General features: G+C 43.9%; 2 protein-coding genes across 2 annotated transcripts in view; both read right to left on the reverse strand.

Annotated features, from left to right (window-relative positions):
• Window positions 1-5,922: 5,922 nt before the first annotated feature.
• Window positions 5,923-18,536, reverse strand: part of LOC124004234 (nerve growth factor-like) — a 41,466-nt gene continuing 28,852 nt past the window's right edge. The window contains exons 2-3 of the mRNA XM_046313003.1: window positions 13,333-13,475; window positions 5,923-6,855 (exon numbers count right to left, since the gene is read on the reverse strand). Coding sequence (XP_046168959.1) covers window positions 6,229-6,843 — 615 coding nt within the window. The 5' untranslated portion in view covers window positions 6,844-6,855; window positions 13,333-13,475 and the 3' untranslated portion in view covers window positions 5,923-6,228. The remainder of the gene's footprint in view (window positions 6,856-13,332; window positions 13,476-18,536) is intronic.
• Window positions 17,978-18,536, reverse strand: part of LOC124004197 (octapeptide-repeat protein T2-like) — a 35,921-nt gene continuing 35,362 nt past the window's right edge. Inside the window, exon 6 of the mRNA XM_046312960.1 lies at window positions 17,978-18,166. Within this exon, the coding sequence (XP_046168916.1) occupies window positions 17,978-18,166 (189 nt within the window). The remainder of the gene's footprint in view (window positions 18,167-18,536) is intronic.

The raw sequence follows: 18,536 nt of genomic DNA on the forward strand, positions 1-18,536 counted from the left end.
ATTGCTAACAACCAATCCCACTACTACACCACAGTGGACGTGTATAATACCCATAAAACCCAGCGACAAATACAGAAATGGTTCCAATCGTTTGTTTTTTTCACCTTTCATTTTTCCATTAGGGATTTTAGAGCCACTTCAAACAAGGCTTGTGTTTCATGTAAGGCTTTCCCCTGCGTGACGTTTTGATAACTGTAAAACTCTCCTCACCTTATGTGACTTTTATCAATATATTCGGCTCTAATTACTCTAATTCGAAAATGCTAATTAGCATCAATGTAGACATGCAAGATCCCTGCATGGTTGCTGATAATGGGTCTCTGTACGCCTATGTAGATATTCCATACAAAATCTGCCGTTTCCAGCTACAATAGTCATTTACAACATTAACAATGTCTACACAGTATTTCTGATCAATTTGATATTTTAATGGACAAAAAATGTGCTTTTCTTTCAAAAACAAGGACATTTCTAAGTGACCCCAAACTTTTGAACGGTACTGTAAGCTGAGCACTTGTTGGCTAAATATCAAAGTATGTTTATTATGGAAATAGTCCTGTGGGATCTTTGTTATGCCCAGAACACCATCATGACCACGCCTTGTAAGTCACTCAGGATTCCACTATGACGTTGCTCATCAATCATTTCATGAGAAAAATATTTGTACACAAGTCTGTTGAAAAAGTTCAGATACATCAGATATCATTATATTGGTGGTATTGAATTTCCAGCAAATATATGTTTGTAAAATACACTATGCTTGCACATGATTCAGAGACGATAGTTGAAAAGGGAATATCATTGTTTCATTGAGCCAAATGAAAGGAATATTAGTTTGATTCATTTTACAGTTTTCTTTTAATTGTTAGAGTAGCAGAGCACCTTTAAAAAAACTTGTATTACTCTTGTCTATTGGCAGGGAAGGAGGTAGGGCATTAGTTGTGGCAGTGAAGGTCACAGCGATCTCTGCTCATTTTGTTTTGACTCAATTGGCTGTTTATTGGCTGAGGAGAGAAACAGCGACCTCTGCTGGTTTCGGTCTGAATGGCTTCTCTATCCAAATACATCCCGTGGATCAAACAACATAAACATTTTATTTCTCTCTGGTTAAGGACATGACAATAACTGAAGCATTTATATTGGGTCATCAGCCTACATCAGGGTAAAATCACTGTTTTACTCAATGTTTTTGAATTAGTTTTTGTTCTGTTTCCCAGCTAGGAATAGTAAATCACTGGCAAGGAAATCATGGTTTAACATTACTACTCTTCGAGGAGTTTGTCGTTGTATTTTACATGTCCTTTCTCCATGACCAGAATGGTACTGCTGTCTAAGTATAGGCACTGTACCCCAAACGGACTGTTTTCTCCTGTCCTCTACCACCCGCCCTCTTTGGCTTGTCTCACAATGCCACTGCTTTTGTCTCTTAACTAGGCACAAAGGGCTGCTGTCTGACAGAGTGACACCACTCTGGGGATGACCAATTGTCTTAGAGGGCAGAGGGAGAGTTCTAGAGTTCTACACTCGGGAACAGAGCTAAAGTACTGTAACATCCATCACATTTATATATATTGGTTTATGTTTTATTGTATAATCAAGAACAATGTGTTTCAGAAATTTGACACATTTGTAAACAATTATTAGAAAACTATTTGAAAACAGGTAAAAAAAACATACGATATTAACATTTCTTAGCAATGTGACAACAATTGTTAGTAGACTGCTGACAGCCTTGTGCCCTTATTCTGTGGGTAAAAGGCCTAAATGTGTGCTGAGTCTGACAACATGTCTATAAGCAAATGTAACCTTGATATTAACGAGAATGAGCAGAGCCTATTCCCATCCATTCTAAAATAACAATAAACAGCTTTAAGATATGGCCAAAACAGACCCCCCAAATCCCCCCCAGACAAAACTCAAGACACATTTCCAGAAAAAAAAAGTAACATCGCATCACAATTCCAAATAGTTTGAGGGAGGGGGATTGGAAATGTAGTGGGACATCATAGCTACAGTACATGACCAAAAGTATGTGGACTGCTAGTCAAACATCTCATTCCAAAATCATAGGCATTTAATATTGAGTCGGTCCCCCCCTTTATGCTCTTCTGGGAATTCTTTCCACTAGATGTTGGAACGTTGCTTGGGCACTTGCTTCCATTTAGCCACAAGCATTAGTGAGGTCGGGCACTGATTTTTGGTGATTAGGTCTGGCTTGCAGTCGGCTTTCCAATTCAACCCAATAGGGGATCGATGGGGTTAAGGTCAGGGCTCTGTGCAGGCCAGTCCAAGTTCTTCCACACCAATCTTGCAAACCATTTCTGTATGGACCTGTACAGAGGGGCATTGTCATGCTGAAACAGTAAAGGGCCCTTCCCAAACTGTTGCCACAAAGTTGGAAGCACAGAATTGTCTAGAATGTCATTGTATGCTGTAGCGTTAAGATTTCCCTTCACTGAAACTAAATGGCCTGAACCATGAAAAACAGCCCCAGACCATTATTCCTCCTTCACCAAACTTTAGAGTTGGCACTATGCATTGGGGTAGGTAGCATTGTCCTGGCATCCGCCAAACCCAGATTAGTCCGTCAGACTGCTAGATGGTGAAGCATGATTCCTCACTCCAGAGAATGCATTTCCACTGCTCCAGAGTCCAATGATGGTGAGCTTTACACCACTCCAGCTGACGCTTAGCATTGCGCATGTGATCTTAGGCTTGTGTGCGGCTACTCGCCCATGGAATAATCTGTTTATTATGGAAATAGTCCTGTGGGATCTTTGTTATGCCCAGAACACCATCATGACCACGCCTTGTAAGTCACACAGGATTCCACTATGTTGTACACAAGTTTGTGTTCTGGGCAAAGTTCTGATACATTGGACAGCGTTATATTGGTGGTATTGAATTTCCACTAAATATATGATTTTAAAACACAGTAGCCTATGCTAGCACTTGATTAGAGAAAATAGGTGAAAATGACATATAGTTTCACTCATCCAAATGAAGTTATTAACTTATTTTATTTATTTTTTACCTCTGATTTTCGTTTCATTGTTAGAATAGCAGAGGACCTTTTTAATCTCGTATTACTCTTGTCCATTGGCAGGGAAAGAGGTAGGGCATTAGTTGTGGCAGCGACGAGCGACGGTCACAGCGATCGACTCATTTTGTATTTTATTGGCTGAGGAAAGGTAAACAGCGACCTCTGCTGGCTCTCTTTCAGAATGGCTTTTCTATCCAAATACAGCCTGTGGATCAAACAACTTCAACATTTTATTTCTCTCTGGTTAAGGACATGACCAAGAACTGAAGCATTTATATTGGGTCATCAGTCTACATCAGGGTAAAATCACTGTTTCACATATGGTTTTGTTTTCCAGCTAGGAATAGTAAATGGTTATCAAGTGTAACTAGCTGGCAAATAAATCATGGCATAGAGATTGTTGGTTTAACATTACTACTCTGAGAGGAGCTTGTCTTTACCTGTCCTTTCTTCATGACCAGAATGGTACCCTGTCTATGGCAGTATGAATGTGATTGGCGATGGTCAAGTTGTGATGTCTTTGAGCTGTAGAGAGATTGTTGATCATCATGACGAACACTAGAGGGCAGTATTGATCTGTGGCTTACGCTCCACTATTGAATGTTGGCAAACCTTGTTTCGGGGGTTTACTCTTCTTCAGCTTTAAAACATCCCTTAAAAGATCAGCCTTCTAAATATCAGAGTGAAATGGAAATACATTTGAGTGTGTCACTTAGGTTTGGTCAACAAAAACGACACCTCTATTTCCTCTGTAATTGATCAGAACAGGCGCTCACTGAAAATGACAGAGAAACAGTTGTGTAACAGTAATGGGAGGAAAATGCTGGCCTGCTCTTACATTTATGCCTTTAGGACTGAAAGTATTCTGTTTAATGTTACTGTGACTTCTGTAAACTCTCAGACTGTAGATCAGTGTTATTCTGTCCTGGTCCCAGAGACCCACATGGTATGCATGTGTTTATTTCAGACAAGAATTACACTTGATTCAACTAATCAATGGCTTCATTATAAGTTGAATACATTGAACCAGTTGTTCTAGCACATGGGCTGGAACAAAAGTGCAATTTCAAGTTGAATTTTCCAACAGAAAAATTTGAAAATACGTACAGATGTAGGATCTTAATCTATTCAGTCTTTTGTTGCTGAGAATTTACCTGCACAGCAGGAAATGCAAACTTGTAGTTCATTTGAGGGTTAAAAAGGCTTCTAACATTTGGAATTTCCACTTGATTTGCCCTAATGAAAAATGTATCAACACCTGCAAAAATGTTAATTGTTTATAATCCACATAACAATTTACATTTATTTTCCGTGTGTAGGAAACTTGCTCAAATGAAGATCCTACATCTGTATACACGTGAAGTATCTTTTTTTAAACTTTAATTTACAATACATACATTACAACAAGTCACACCATGTGGGTCTTTTTAGGTTTAGGGTTGAATACAAGCGCTGTAGCTCCACAGATGTGACCTCATTACCCTGTGGTTACCCTGACCTGCTCATCCCTTGGGTCACAGCCAGGAGGTGGATGCATTGCTGGCTGTCCAGCTCAGTGTTTGGGCTGTGGAGATACTCCATTCAGCCAGGAGGATATTCCAATCCCTTGATTTATCCCAGATGTAGCCAGGACTGCTGGACCACGTTAAAGGTGTCTGAGGGACAGTAGAGTTGTTTGGGTTGAGTTTCCCGAACGCATCAGTCTGTTTCAGTTATGGGTGAAATAAGATAAATGGATTGTCATGGCCATGGGAGAAATAAAAGTGCTACGGAGCTTTCGGGAAACTTTTCAATGATCATGAACATGGCACATCTTCTAAAATAAAAATTGAAATAGACCAAAAAGTGGAATTACTGTGTTCTGGAGTAAATTTCCCGAACGCCTCGTAGCCAACATGGCACTTTAGGTATTCTCTTCTCTTCAAGTCTCTCCATGACGCAAACGGACTGAGGCTTTCAGGAAAGTCAGCCCATGGAGAGAAATAAAGCATCACGTTAGCTACGAAGCTTTCGGGAAACCTACTCTAGGACACATTCTTTCCACAGGGACTTTTTATTTTAGATATGCCTGGTTCATCCAAGTTGAAATGGAGATTCTTGGGATTTATTTGTATTTTTTCCTGAAATAACAAAGTGAAATCTCAGCAGGCATGAGCCAAAGGCTGACCAAAGCACATCAAAATAATGCCATATGTTTCTATTCATCCACGTTCTCATGGAGCGGGATGTTGTGTCGTTTAGAAAACCTCTAAGTATAGCGACTTGTATTGACATTACAGTACTGTCTCCTAGCCTACCTGTTATTTGTCCTTCTGTCGGTCTGACTGTTGCTCATTAGTCACCACACCCACCACCCAGACAATAACGCCACACAGATGCAGTGCATGTACTGAGGTGTTTAATAAATAACAACAACAACTAATAAACAAATGGTTGGTTTATATACATGCAGTCCTCAATCAATAATTAACTGTGAGCTGAGGGCTGGGGTGGGGCAGAGAGTGTCAGAGTACTCCAGTGGGTGGGGGGGTTTGAACTGCAGTACTCCAGTGGGGTGGGGGTTGGAACTGCAGTACTCCAGTGGGGTGGGGGGCAGTACTCCAGTGGGGTTGGAACTGCAGTACTCCAGTGGGGTGGGGGGTTGGAACTGCAGTACTCCAGTGGGGTGGGGCAGAGAGTGTCAGAGTACTCCAGTGGGTGGGGGGTTTGAACTGCAGTACTCCAGTGGGGTGGGGGGTTGGAACTGCAGTACTCCAGTGGGTGGGGGGTTTGAACTGCAGTACTCCAGTGGGTGGGGGTTTGAACTGCAGTACTCCAGTGGGTGGGGGGGGTTGAACTGCAGTACTCCAGTGGGGTGGGTGGTTTGAACTGCAGTACTCCAGTGGGGTGGGGGGTTTGAACTGCAGTACTCCAGTGGGGTGGGGGGTTTGAACTGCAGTACTCCAGTGGGGTGGGGGTTTGAACTGCAGTACTCCAGTGGGGTGGAGGGGGTTTGAACTGCAGTACTCCAGTGGGGTGGAGGGGGGTTGAACTGCAGTACTCCAGTGGGGTGGGGTGGTTTGAACTGCTGTACTCCAGTGGGGTGGGTGGTTGGAAATGCAGTATTGCCGTGACTTCATAACAGTAACCATGTGGTCCTGTCGGTCAGTACTGCAGTGACTACAGGACCAGTGATTACAGTACGGTCACTGTCGCCAGGACTTTCGGCTGAGCACACACACACAGGCCACGTCGATGCGGATCAGTCTCCAGGCCACCAGGTCCTTAAAGGAAGTCAGCGCCCGCACGAAGGTGTGCGAGTTGGTGCAGTAGGAGTTCCAGTGTCGTCCGTCGATGCCCAGGCAGCCAGAACTGCCCGCCCGGGCGCCACGGCACGTGGTCTCAAAGAAGTACTGCTTTTTCTTGACGTTGTTAATGTTGACGTCAGGGAGCACCTCCACCTCATTGCCAGATATATCTGTGGCCTTGGTCTTGTTGCCCACCCAGTTGCTGACACTCTCACACACAGAGTACACCCCCCGGTGCTGTGGCTGACCTACCATGCGCCTTGCCCTGCTGGCCCCGGACCCCTGGCGTCCTGTGGGCTCTTTGTCGGGCGGCTGGGCACTGAAGAGAACGCGGGGCGAGCGGTAGCGGCGCTTGGTGAAGAGTTTGGGGTCCACGGTGGGGGCAGATTTAGGGGTCCTGTTAGGGGTAGGGCCCTGCTGCTGAGCGGAGGCCATGGGGCAGAAGTCCCCACCCATGGTGCACACGGCCTGGGCACTGACCACGAGGATCAAGACCAGCATGGACGACCTCATGGACACACACACCTGGCGGGATCAAACACACACACCAACATTAGGGATCAAACACACAGAGACATCAACATTAGGGATCAAACACAGATGTCAACATTAGGCATCAAACACAGACACCAACATTAGTGATCACACACACACACGTCAACGTTAAGGATCAAATACACACACAGACGTCAACATTAGGGATCAAATACACACACACACACACACACACACAGATGTAAACATTGGGGATCCAAAACACACACACGTCATCATTTGGGATCACATACACACACTGACACACACACAACCACACAGATGTCAACATTAGGGATCAAATACCCAAACACACATCAAAATTAGGAATCAAAAACACACACACACAGAGACGTCAACATTAGGGATCAAATACACACACACACGTCAACATTAGTGATCAAATACACACACACAGACGCCTACATTAGAGATTAAATACACACACATAGACGTACATTTGGGATCACATACACACACTGACACACACACAAACACACAGACGTCAACATACGGGATCAAATACACACGTCACACACACACCAACATTAGGGAACAAATATACACACACGACACACACACACACACCAACATTAGGGAACAAATATACACACACTCAAACACGTCAACATTGTAGATCAAAATCACACAAACACACATACGTCAACATTAAATAAAACACACACACACAAACAGACGTCAACATTAGGGATCAAATACACAAACACACACACACGTCAACATCAGGGATCAAATGCACACACACACCCCTCCCCACACACACACACACACACACACGTCAACATTATGGATCAAATACACACACACACACACACACACACACACACACACACACACACACACACACACACACACACACACACACACACACACACACACACACACACACACACACACACACACACAGACGTCAACATTATGGATCAAATACACACACACACACACACACATGTAAATATCAGGGATCAAATACACACACACACAGACGTCAACATTAGGGAACAAATACACACACGCGTGCACACACACCAACATTAGGGCTCAAATGCACACACACACACAGACGTCAACATTAGGGATCAAATACACACACACACAGACACAGACACCAACATTAGGGATGAAACAAACACACACACGTCAACATTAGAGATCAAATACACACAAACACACATACGTGGTCCTTCAGTAGCTCAGTTGGTAGAGCATGGCGCTTGTAACGCCAGGGTAGGGGGTTCGATCCCCGGGACCACCCATACGTAGAATGTATGCACACATGACTGTAAGTCGCTTTGGATAAAAGCGTCTGCTAAATGGCATATATTATTATTATTATTATTATTATATTACGTAAACATCAGGGATCAAAAACACACACACGTCAAAATTAGGGAACAAATACACACACAAACAGACGTCAACATTAATGATCAAATACACACACATACACAGATGTCAACAATATGGATCAAATGCACACACACACACACACAGAGATGTCAACATCAGGGATCAAATACACACACACACAAACAGACGTCAATATGGATGATCAAACACACACACGTCAATATTTTGGATCAAATACTAACACACACTCACACAGAGACATCAACTTTATGGATCAGATATACACACACACACAGATGTCAACATTACTGATAAAATACACACAGAAACACACACGTAAACATCAGGGGTCAAATACACACACACACACACACACACACACACAGAGACATCAACATTATGGATCAAATATACACACACACACAGATGTCAACAATACTGATAAAATACACACAGAAACATATGTAAACATCAGGGGTCAAATACACACACACACACACACACACACACACACACACACACACACACACACACACACACACACACACACACACACACACACACACACACACACACACACACACACACACACATCACATCAAATACACACACACACACACACACACACACACACGTCAACATCAGGGATCAAATACACACACACACACACAGAGACGTCAACATTTTGTATCAAATACACACACACACAGAGACGTCAATATTTTGTATCAAATACACACACACACAGAGAGAGACGTCAACATTTTGTATCAAATACACACACACACACACACACACACACACACACACACACACACACACACACACACACACACACACACACACACACACACACACACACACACACACACACACACACACACACACACAGAGACGTCAACATTTTGTATCAAATACACACACACACACACACACACACACACACACACACACACACACACACACACACACACACACACACACACACACACACACACACACACACACACACACACACACACACACACACACACACACACAGACATCAACATTACTGATAAAATACACACAGAAACACACGTCAACATTAGGGATCAAATACACACACACACACAAACAGACGTCAACATCAGGGATCAAACACACACACACACACAAACAGACGTCAATATGAATGATCAAATACACACACACGTCAACATTTTGGATCAAATACTAACACACACTCACACAGAGGCATCAACATTATGGATCAAATATACACACACACACACACACAGATGTCAACAATACTGATAAAATACACACAGAAACACCCGTAAACATCAGGGGTAAAATACACACACACACACACACACACACACACACACACACACACACACACACACACACACACACACACACACACACACACACACACACACACACACACACACACACACACACACACACACACACACACGTCAACAATAGGGATCAAATTCACAAATACACACACACATACGTCAACATTAATGATCAAATACACACAGATACACACACACAAACATGTCAACATTAGGGATGAATACACACACACACACACAGACATCAACATTAGGGAACAAATACACAAACACACATACACACACAGACGTGAAAATTAGGGTTCAAATACGTACACATACACACGTCAACATTAGGGAACAAATACGTACACATACACACGTCAACATTAGGGATCAAATACGTACACATACACACGTCAACATTAGGGATCAAATACGTACACATACACACGTCAACATTAGGGAACAAATACGTACACACACACACACACGTCAACATTAGGGATCAAATACGTACACACACACGTCAACATGAGGGATCAACCACACACACACACACACACATCAACATTAGGGATCGAATGCGTACACACACACACGTCAACATTAGGGATCAACCACACACACACACACACATCAACATTAGGGAACAAAAACACACACACACACACGTCAACATTAGGGATCAACCACACACACACACACACGTCAACATTAGGGATCAACCACACACACACACACACGTCAACATTAGGGATCAAATACGTACACACACACACACGTCAACATGAGGGATCAACCACACACACACACGTCAACATGAGGGAGCAACCACACACACACACACGTCAACATTAGGGAACAAATACACACACACACACACGTCAACATTAGGGATCAAATGCGTACACATACACACACACAAACACATCAACATTAGGGAACAAATACACACACACACGTCAACATTAGGGATCAAATACACACACACACACACACAAACGTCAACATTAATGATCAAATAAACACACACACACATGTCAACATTAGGGATCAAATACACCCACACACACAAACAGACACACACAAACAGACACACACACAGACTTCAACATTAAGGTTCACACACACATACAGACGCCAACATTAGGGATGAAATAAACACACACGTCAATATTAATGATCAAATCCGCACGCACGCACGCACGCACCCGCACGCACACACACACACACACACACACACACACACACACACACACACACACACACACACACACACACACACACACACACACACACACACACACACACACACACACACACACACACACAGACATCAACATTCGTGATCAAATACACACACACTCACAAACACACACGTACACAGACATCAACATTGGGGATCAAATACACACACACACACACACACACACACACACACACACACACACACACACACACACACACACACACACACACACACACACACACACACACACACACACACACACACACACACACACACACACACACACGTCAACATTGGGGATCAAATACACACACACACACACACACGTCAACATTGGGGATCAAATACACACACACACACACCGACGTCAACATTACGTATCAAGTGTACACACACACACACACACACAGATTTCAGCATCAAATACACACACACACACACACACACACACACACACACACACACACACACACACACACACACACACACACACACACACACACACACACACACACACACACACACACACACACACACACACAGACATCAACATTCGTGATCAAATACACACACACTCACAAACACACACGTACACAGACATCAACATTGGGGATCAAATACACACACACACACACACACACACACACACACACACACACACACACACACACACACACACACACACACACACACACACACACACACACACACACACACACACACACACACACACACACACACACACACACACGTCAACATTGGGGATCAAATACACACACACACACACACACGTCAACATTGGGGATCAAATACACACACACACACACCGACGTCAACATTACGTATCAAGTGTACACACACACACACACACACAGATTTCACCATCAAATACACACACACACACGCTCACACACAGACATCAACATTAGTGATCAAATATACACACACGTGTACACACAAACACACACACTGACGAACACACACGCACACAGACGTCAACATTAGGGATCAAATACACACACACGCACACAGACATACACATTAGGGATCAAATACACACACACGCACACAGACATACACATTAGGGATCAAATATATACACACACACACAGACGTCAACAATAGGGATCAAATGTATACACAGATGTCAACATTAGTGATCACTCACTCACTCACTCACTCACTCACTCACTCACTCACTCACTCACTCACTCACTCACTCACTCACTCACTCACTCACTCACTCACTCACTCACTCACTCACACACACACACACACACACACACACACACACACACACACACACACACACACACACACACACACACACACACACACACACACACACACACACACACACACACACACACACACACACACACACACACACACACACACACACACACACACACACACACACACACACACACACACACACACACACGAACACAGATGTCAACATTAGGGATCTAATACACACACACCCAGACTTCAACATTTGGGATCAAATCCGGTTCAAGTCCTCTCGACACTTACTGACATCTGAGAACCTAAAGGCTGGAAACTTGGATTTTACTTCTTTGGAGCTTAGAATATAGCAGACTGGTTTCAGAATAGGAGAGAAACTCTGTCCTATTCATCCATGGAGAAAGGTAGCTTGAGGAATATGATGTGGGCTCAGTGTGATGGCTCAGGCTGAGTGTGATGGCTGTATCATACATTGATTCAGAGATACAACAGCTGTGTGGTTGTCTGCTTACTGGTAATCACAGCTCACTCCCTGTGTTTTCCTCGTACTGTGCAGATAGAAAACATGTTTACTCTTGCGGTGGCATTGAACGTGTCACTAGTGTTTTGTACTTTATCTCTAACTCTACACCAGGAGGTTTTATAGTGACCACCTGACCAGGGAAAATACTCTGACCAGGGAAAATACTCTGACCAGGTGAAATACTCTGACCAGGGAAAATACTCTGACCAGGGAAAATACTCTGACCAGGTGAAATACTCTGACCAGGGAAAATACTCTGACCAGGTGAAATACTCTGACCAGGGAAAATACTCTGACCAGGTGAAATACTCTGACCAGGGAAAATACTCTGACCAGGTGAAATACTCTGACCAGGGAAAATACTCTGACCAGGGAAAATACTCTGACCAGGGAAATACTCTGACCAGGTGAAATACTCTGACCAGGGAAAATACTCTGACCAGGTGAAATACTCTGACCAGGTGAAATACTCTGACCAGGGAAAATACTCTGACCAGGGAAAATACTCTGACCAGGTGAAATACTCTGACCAGGTGAAATACTCTGACCAGGTGAAATACTCTGACTGACCAGGGAAAATACTCTGACCAGGGAAAATACTCTGACCAGGTGAACCTTTTTTGAGATTGTCACTCGCACAGAGATCTTAATTGAGTTTTGCATGTCACTTTTCTCATGAGAAGGTTTTTGAAAATAAAGTTATTTGAATTGGTTTGAAGATATGAGAACACCCATCTTGCTTTGCTCACCTGTGCCGTGTTTCTTCCCCAGGAATTGTGGCCCCAGGCGGGGCGGGCTCCTAGAGCACGTGTTCAGAGCGGACTGCCTTCCAGGCTCCTGCCATCAGGCCTGTTCTTCTAGCTCTCTGTGGCCCCCAGCTCGGCCCTGGCCCCTGCCGAGGGAGAGAGAGATGAAGACATGCGACCAAAGCACATCATTTGATAAGCTCACTTCGATAGTCCTACCAAAACTAGGTGAATATTAGTTTTTATCCTCAGCTTCATCTTTCATTTCATGCACCTTGGTTGAAAAGCGAGGTAGAGCTTTAGTATTATTTTCCTTCTGCGCTGTAGTGTCATACACAGGGTTGGTAAAGCAGTCCAGCAAGCCATTCTAAACACAGGAAAGGCCAGTGTGTTATAATGACACCGTTACATACATACACCTGATACACAGGATGGACTACGTGTTGGGTTTTATGGTACGGAGTTGGACCTGTGGGTTTTATGGTACGGTGTTGGACCTGTGGGTTTTATGGTACGGAGTTGGACCTGTGGGTTTTATGGTACGGAGTTGGACCTGTGGGTTTTATGGTACGGTGTTGGACCTGTGGGTTTTATGGTACGGAGTTGGACCTGTGGGTTTTATGGTACGGAGTTGGACCTGTGGGTTTTATGGTATGGTGTTGGACCTGTGGGTTTTATGGTACGAAGTTGGACCTGTGGGTTTTATGGTACGGAGTTGGACCTGTGGGTTTTATGGTACGGTGTTGGACCTGTGGGTTTTATGGTACGGAGTTGGACCTGTGGGTTTTATGGTACGGTGTTGGACCTGTGGGTTTTATGGTACGGAGTTGGACCTGTGGGTTTTATGGTACCCTGTGGGTTTTATGGTACGGTGTTGGACCTGTGGGTTTTATGGTACGGAGTTGGACCTGTGGGTTTTATGGTACGGAGTTGGACCTGTGGGTTTTATGGTACGGTGTTGGACCTGTGGGTTTTATGGTACGAAGTTGGACCTGTGGGTTTTATGGTACGGAGTTGGACCTGTGGGTTTTATGGTACGGTGTTGGACCTGTGGGTTTTATGGTACGGAGTTGGATCTGTGGGTTTTATGGTACAGTGTTGGACCTGTGGGTTTTATGGTACGGTGTTGGACCTGTGGGTTTTATGGTACGGAGTTGGACCTGTGGGTTTTATGGTACGGAGTTGGACCTGTGGGTTTTATGGTACGGTGTTGGACCTGTGGGTTTTATGGTACGGTGTTGGACCTGTGGGTTTTATGGTACGCTGTTGGACCTGTGGGTTTTATGGTACGGTGTTGGACCTGTGGGTTTTATGGTACGGTGTTGGACCTGTGGGTTTTATGGTACGGTGTTGGACCTGTGGGTTTTATGGTACGGAGTTGGACCTGTGGGTTTTATGGTATGGTGTTGGACCTGTGGATTTTATTGTACGGAGTTGGACCTGTGGGTTTTATGGTACGGAGTTGGACCTGTGGGTTTTATGGTACGGGGTTGGACCTGTGGGTTTTATGCTACGGTGTTGGACCTGTGGGTTTTATGGTACGGTGTTGGACCTGTGGGTTTTATGGTACGGTGTTGGACCTGTGGGTTTTATGGTACGGTGTTGGACCTGTGGGTTTTATGGTACGGTGTTGGACCTGTGGGTTTTATGGTACGGTGTTGGACCTGTGGGTTTTATGGTACGGTGTTGGACCTGTGGGTTTTATGGTACGGTGTTGGACCTGTGGGTTTTATGGTACGGTGTTGGACCTGTGGGTTTTATGGTACGCTGTTGGACCTGTGGGTTTTATGGTACGGTGTTGGACCTGTGGGTTTTATGGTACGGTGTTGGACCTGTGGGTTTTATGGTACGGTGTTGGACCTGTGGGTTTTATGGTACGGTGTTGGACCTGTGGGTTTTATTGTACAGTATGGAATCCACAGGTTTATAGAAAACAGGTTTCCTTGGAACCACAGTGAGACATAACAGCACATTATCCCTACGTGCTGAGGTGGTATACTGTCTGTATTAGTGTTTCCCATCTGAAAACTGGGAACTAGATTTGGGTCTTTGAGTATTAAACTCAATGACTATGCCACAGCCATTTTCTCAGATCTGTGAACATAACACTCAACCCTCTCTCGGTGTTGCTCCCGTAGGAATCTCCAATACATTCCAGGGCTCATCTAAATGAGACCTTTGTCTCGGTATGACTGGTAAAATAAATACATTGCAGTGTAGTCCCTCTACACCCCCTTTCCTAGAGGCAGTGTTGTAAGGAAGGTGCAGAGCCATGTGGGCAGAGAGAGAGAGAGAGCTAGTTACACACCACACAGCTCCTCTCCATCAACACCTTGTTACTGTCACACAGTCTAACTGCCACTAGAAATACAGAACACATACTCATCCCTATAGAACACATAACACACATACTCATCCCTATAGAACACATAACACACATACTCATCCATACAGAACACACACACTCATCCCCATAGAACACATAACACACACACACTCATCCCTATAGAACAAATAACACACATACTCATCCCTATAGAACTCACATACTCATCCCTATAGAACACACATGCTCATCTCTATAGAACACACATACTCGTCCCTATAGAACACACATACTCGTCCCAATAGAACACACATACTCGTCCCTATAGAACACACATGCTTATCCCTATAGAACACACATACTCATCCCTATAGAACACACATACTCATCCCTATAGAACACACATGCTTATCCCTATAGAACACACATACTCATCCCTATAGAACACACATACTCATCCCTATAGAACACACATACTCATCCCTATAGAACACACATGCTCATCCCTATAGAACACACATACTCATCCCTATAGAACACACATACTCATCCCTATAGAACACACATACTCATCCCTATAGAACACACATACTCATCCCTATAGAACACACATACTCATCCCTATAGAACACACATACTCATCCCTATAGAACACACATACTCGTCCCTATAGAACACACATGCTCATCCCTATAGAACACACATACTCGTCCCTATAGAACACACATACTCGTCCCTATAGAACACACATACTCGTCCCTATAGAACACACATACTCATCCCTATAGAACACACATACTCGTCCCTATAGAACACACATGCTCATCCCTATAGAACACACATGCTCATCCCTATAGAACACACATGCTCGTCCCTATAGAACACACATACTCGTCCCAATAGAACACACATGCTCATCCCTATAGAACACACATACTCATCCCTATAGAACACACATGCTCATCCCTATAGAACACACATGCTCATCCCTATAGAACACGCATGCTCATCCCTATAGAACACACATGCTCATCCCTATAGAACACACATGCTCATCCCTATAGAACACACATACTCGTCCCTATAGAACACACATGCTCATCCCTATAGAACACACATGCTCATCCCTATAGAACACACATGCTCGTCCCTATAGAACACACATGCTCATCCCTATAGAACACACATGCTCATCCCTATAGAACACAGAACACACATACTCATCCCTATAGAACACACATACTCATCCCGTTAGAACACAGAACACACATACTCATCCCTATAGAACACACAGGCACACAACAGCTACAGTAGACACACCACACCAGACAGTAGTTTTCCTGAGGTTTGACACATTTGCGGTATGTATGGATGAAGAGGCAAAGAATTTAGCAGAGATGGTTGTAATATCTTCCCAGAGAATATCTACAGAATACAGCTTTGTGCTGCGAGTTCATAGTCACGATCAGAAAGGAGACACAAGTAATGCAGATTGTCAGTGCAGCATCAGCTCAATAGCCTTAAACCTTGAAAGATTTCTATCCTACTGTATACACTGAGTGGACAAAACATAAAAACAACTTCCTGATACACCCCCTTTTGCCCTCAGAACAGCCTCTGTTCGTCGGGCATGGACTCTACAAGGTGTCGGAAGCGTTCCATAGGGATGCTGGCCTTTGTTGACTCCAATGCTTCCCACAGTTGTGTCAAGTTGGCTGGATGTCTTTTGGGTGGAAGTGAATTTAACAAGTGACATCAATAAGGAATCTGGATTCACCTGGTCAGTCTATGTCATGGAAAGAGCAGGTTTTCTTAATGTTTTGTATACTCAGTGTATAATAGCCATGTTTGTCTTTCTCACAGGGGAAGACACATTTTGCCAAACTAATATAGAAATCTTTAATGAAAGATTCTGCTACACCCTTCTTGTTTTCAGTTGCATAACATTCCCTGAATCTTTGAGACCATGTAGTAAAGTTACACCATGACCAGAATACTGTTTAAGACTCTGTGGAAGGCACCATGGTTCTTAATCTGTATGCTGAATATGCATGCAACGATAAACATGCCTTTTTTGCTGTGTCACTGTAGAGGAATTACACCCAGTCATTGATGTGGTTTGTTAGTTCAGAATAGCGCGGCCCACCCACAACCACTGACCTACAACTCATTAGCTCTAATGGAGTCAGTCCATTTAATGCATTCTGTCTGGCATGACTGACAACCAGACCCTGGTGACAAAGAGAATCCACCATCTGCAGCTCGGGAAACAACCCCCCCCCCCCTTCCCTGAAAACGTTTGCTTCATTCATATGGTAAAAGTCACACAGTGCCTCTGGTAACCTGAGCCTGTCTGCCCAGCTCCCATTCAGAGCCGCCAGGAGTAGAGTGAGCTGTGGCCCCGATGTCTTTATCTGAGGGCCACCTCTGGGCTTTGAATGACGTGCTGCTCAGTGCGTTGCTGTGGTCATTCTTGCGGAACTGCTCACAGCAGAGCCTGACATACGTACACTCTTAGAAAAAAAGATAATATCAAGAACCTAAAAGGGTTCTTTGGCTGTCCCCATAGGAGAATCCTTTGAAGAACCCTTTTAGGTTCCAGTTAGAACCCCTTAAAAAGGGTTTTACCTCCTATGAGAACTCTTTTTCTAAGATTGCAGCAGGGCTGTTTGGGGACGAGCACGAAGAACCATATGGATACTGGGAATAGTCTTTACCCTGATGACCCAGAGTAAGTTTCACGTTTTAAAGTAAGTGAGCATAATATATTGAGGGTCAGTCAGTTCTTGTACCATATTTACAATGTGCAGGGATACTGGCTCGATGTAGATGTAGGTACTGTATTTATAGGGGTAAGGTGACTAGTATCAGGATATATGAT

This window comes from Oncorhynchus gorbuscha, linkage group LG18, assembly GCF_021184085.1.
Source record: "Oncorhynchus gorbuscha isolate QuinsamMale2020 ecotype Even-year linkage group LG18, OgorEven_v1.0, whole genome shotgun sequence".
Lineage (NCBI taxonomy): Eukaryota > Metazoa > Chordata > Actinopteri > Salmoniformes > Salmonidae > Oncorhynchus > Oncorhynchus gorbuscha.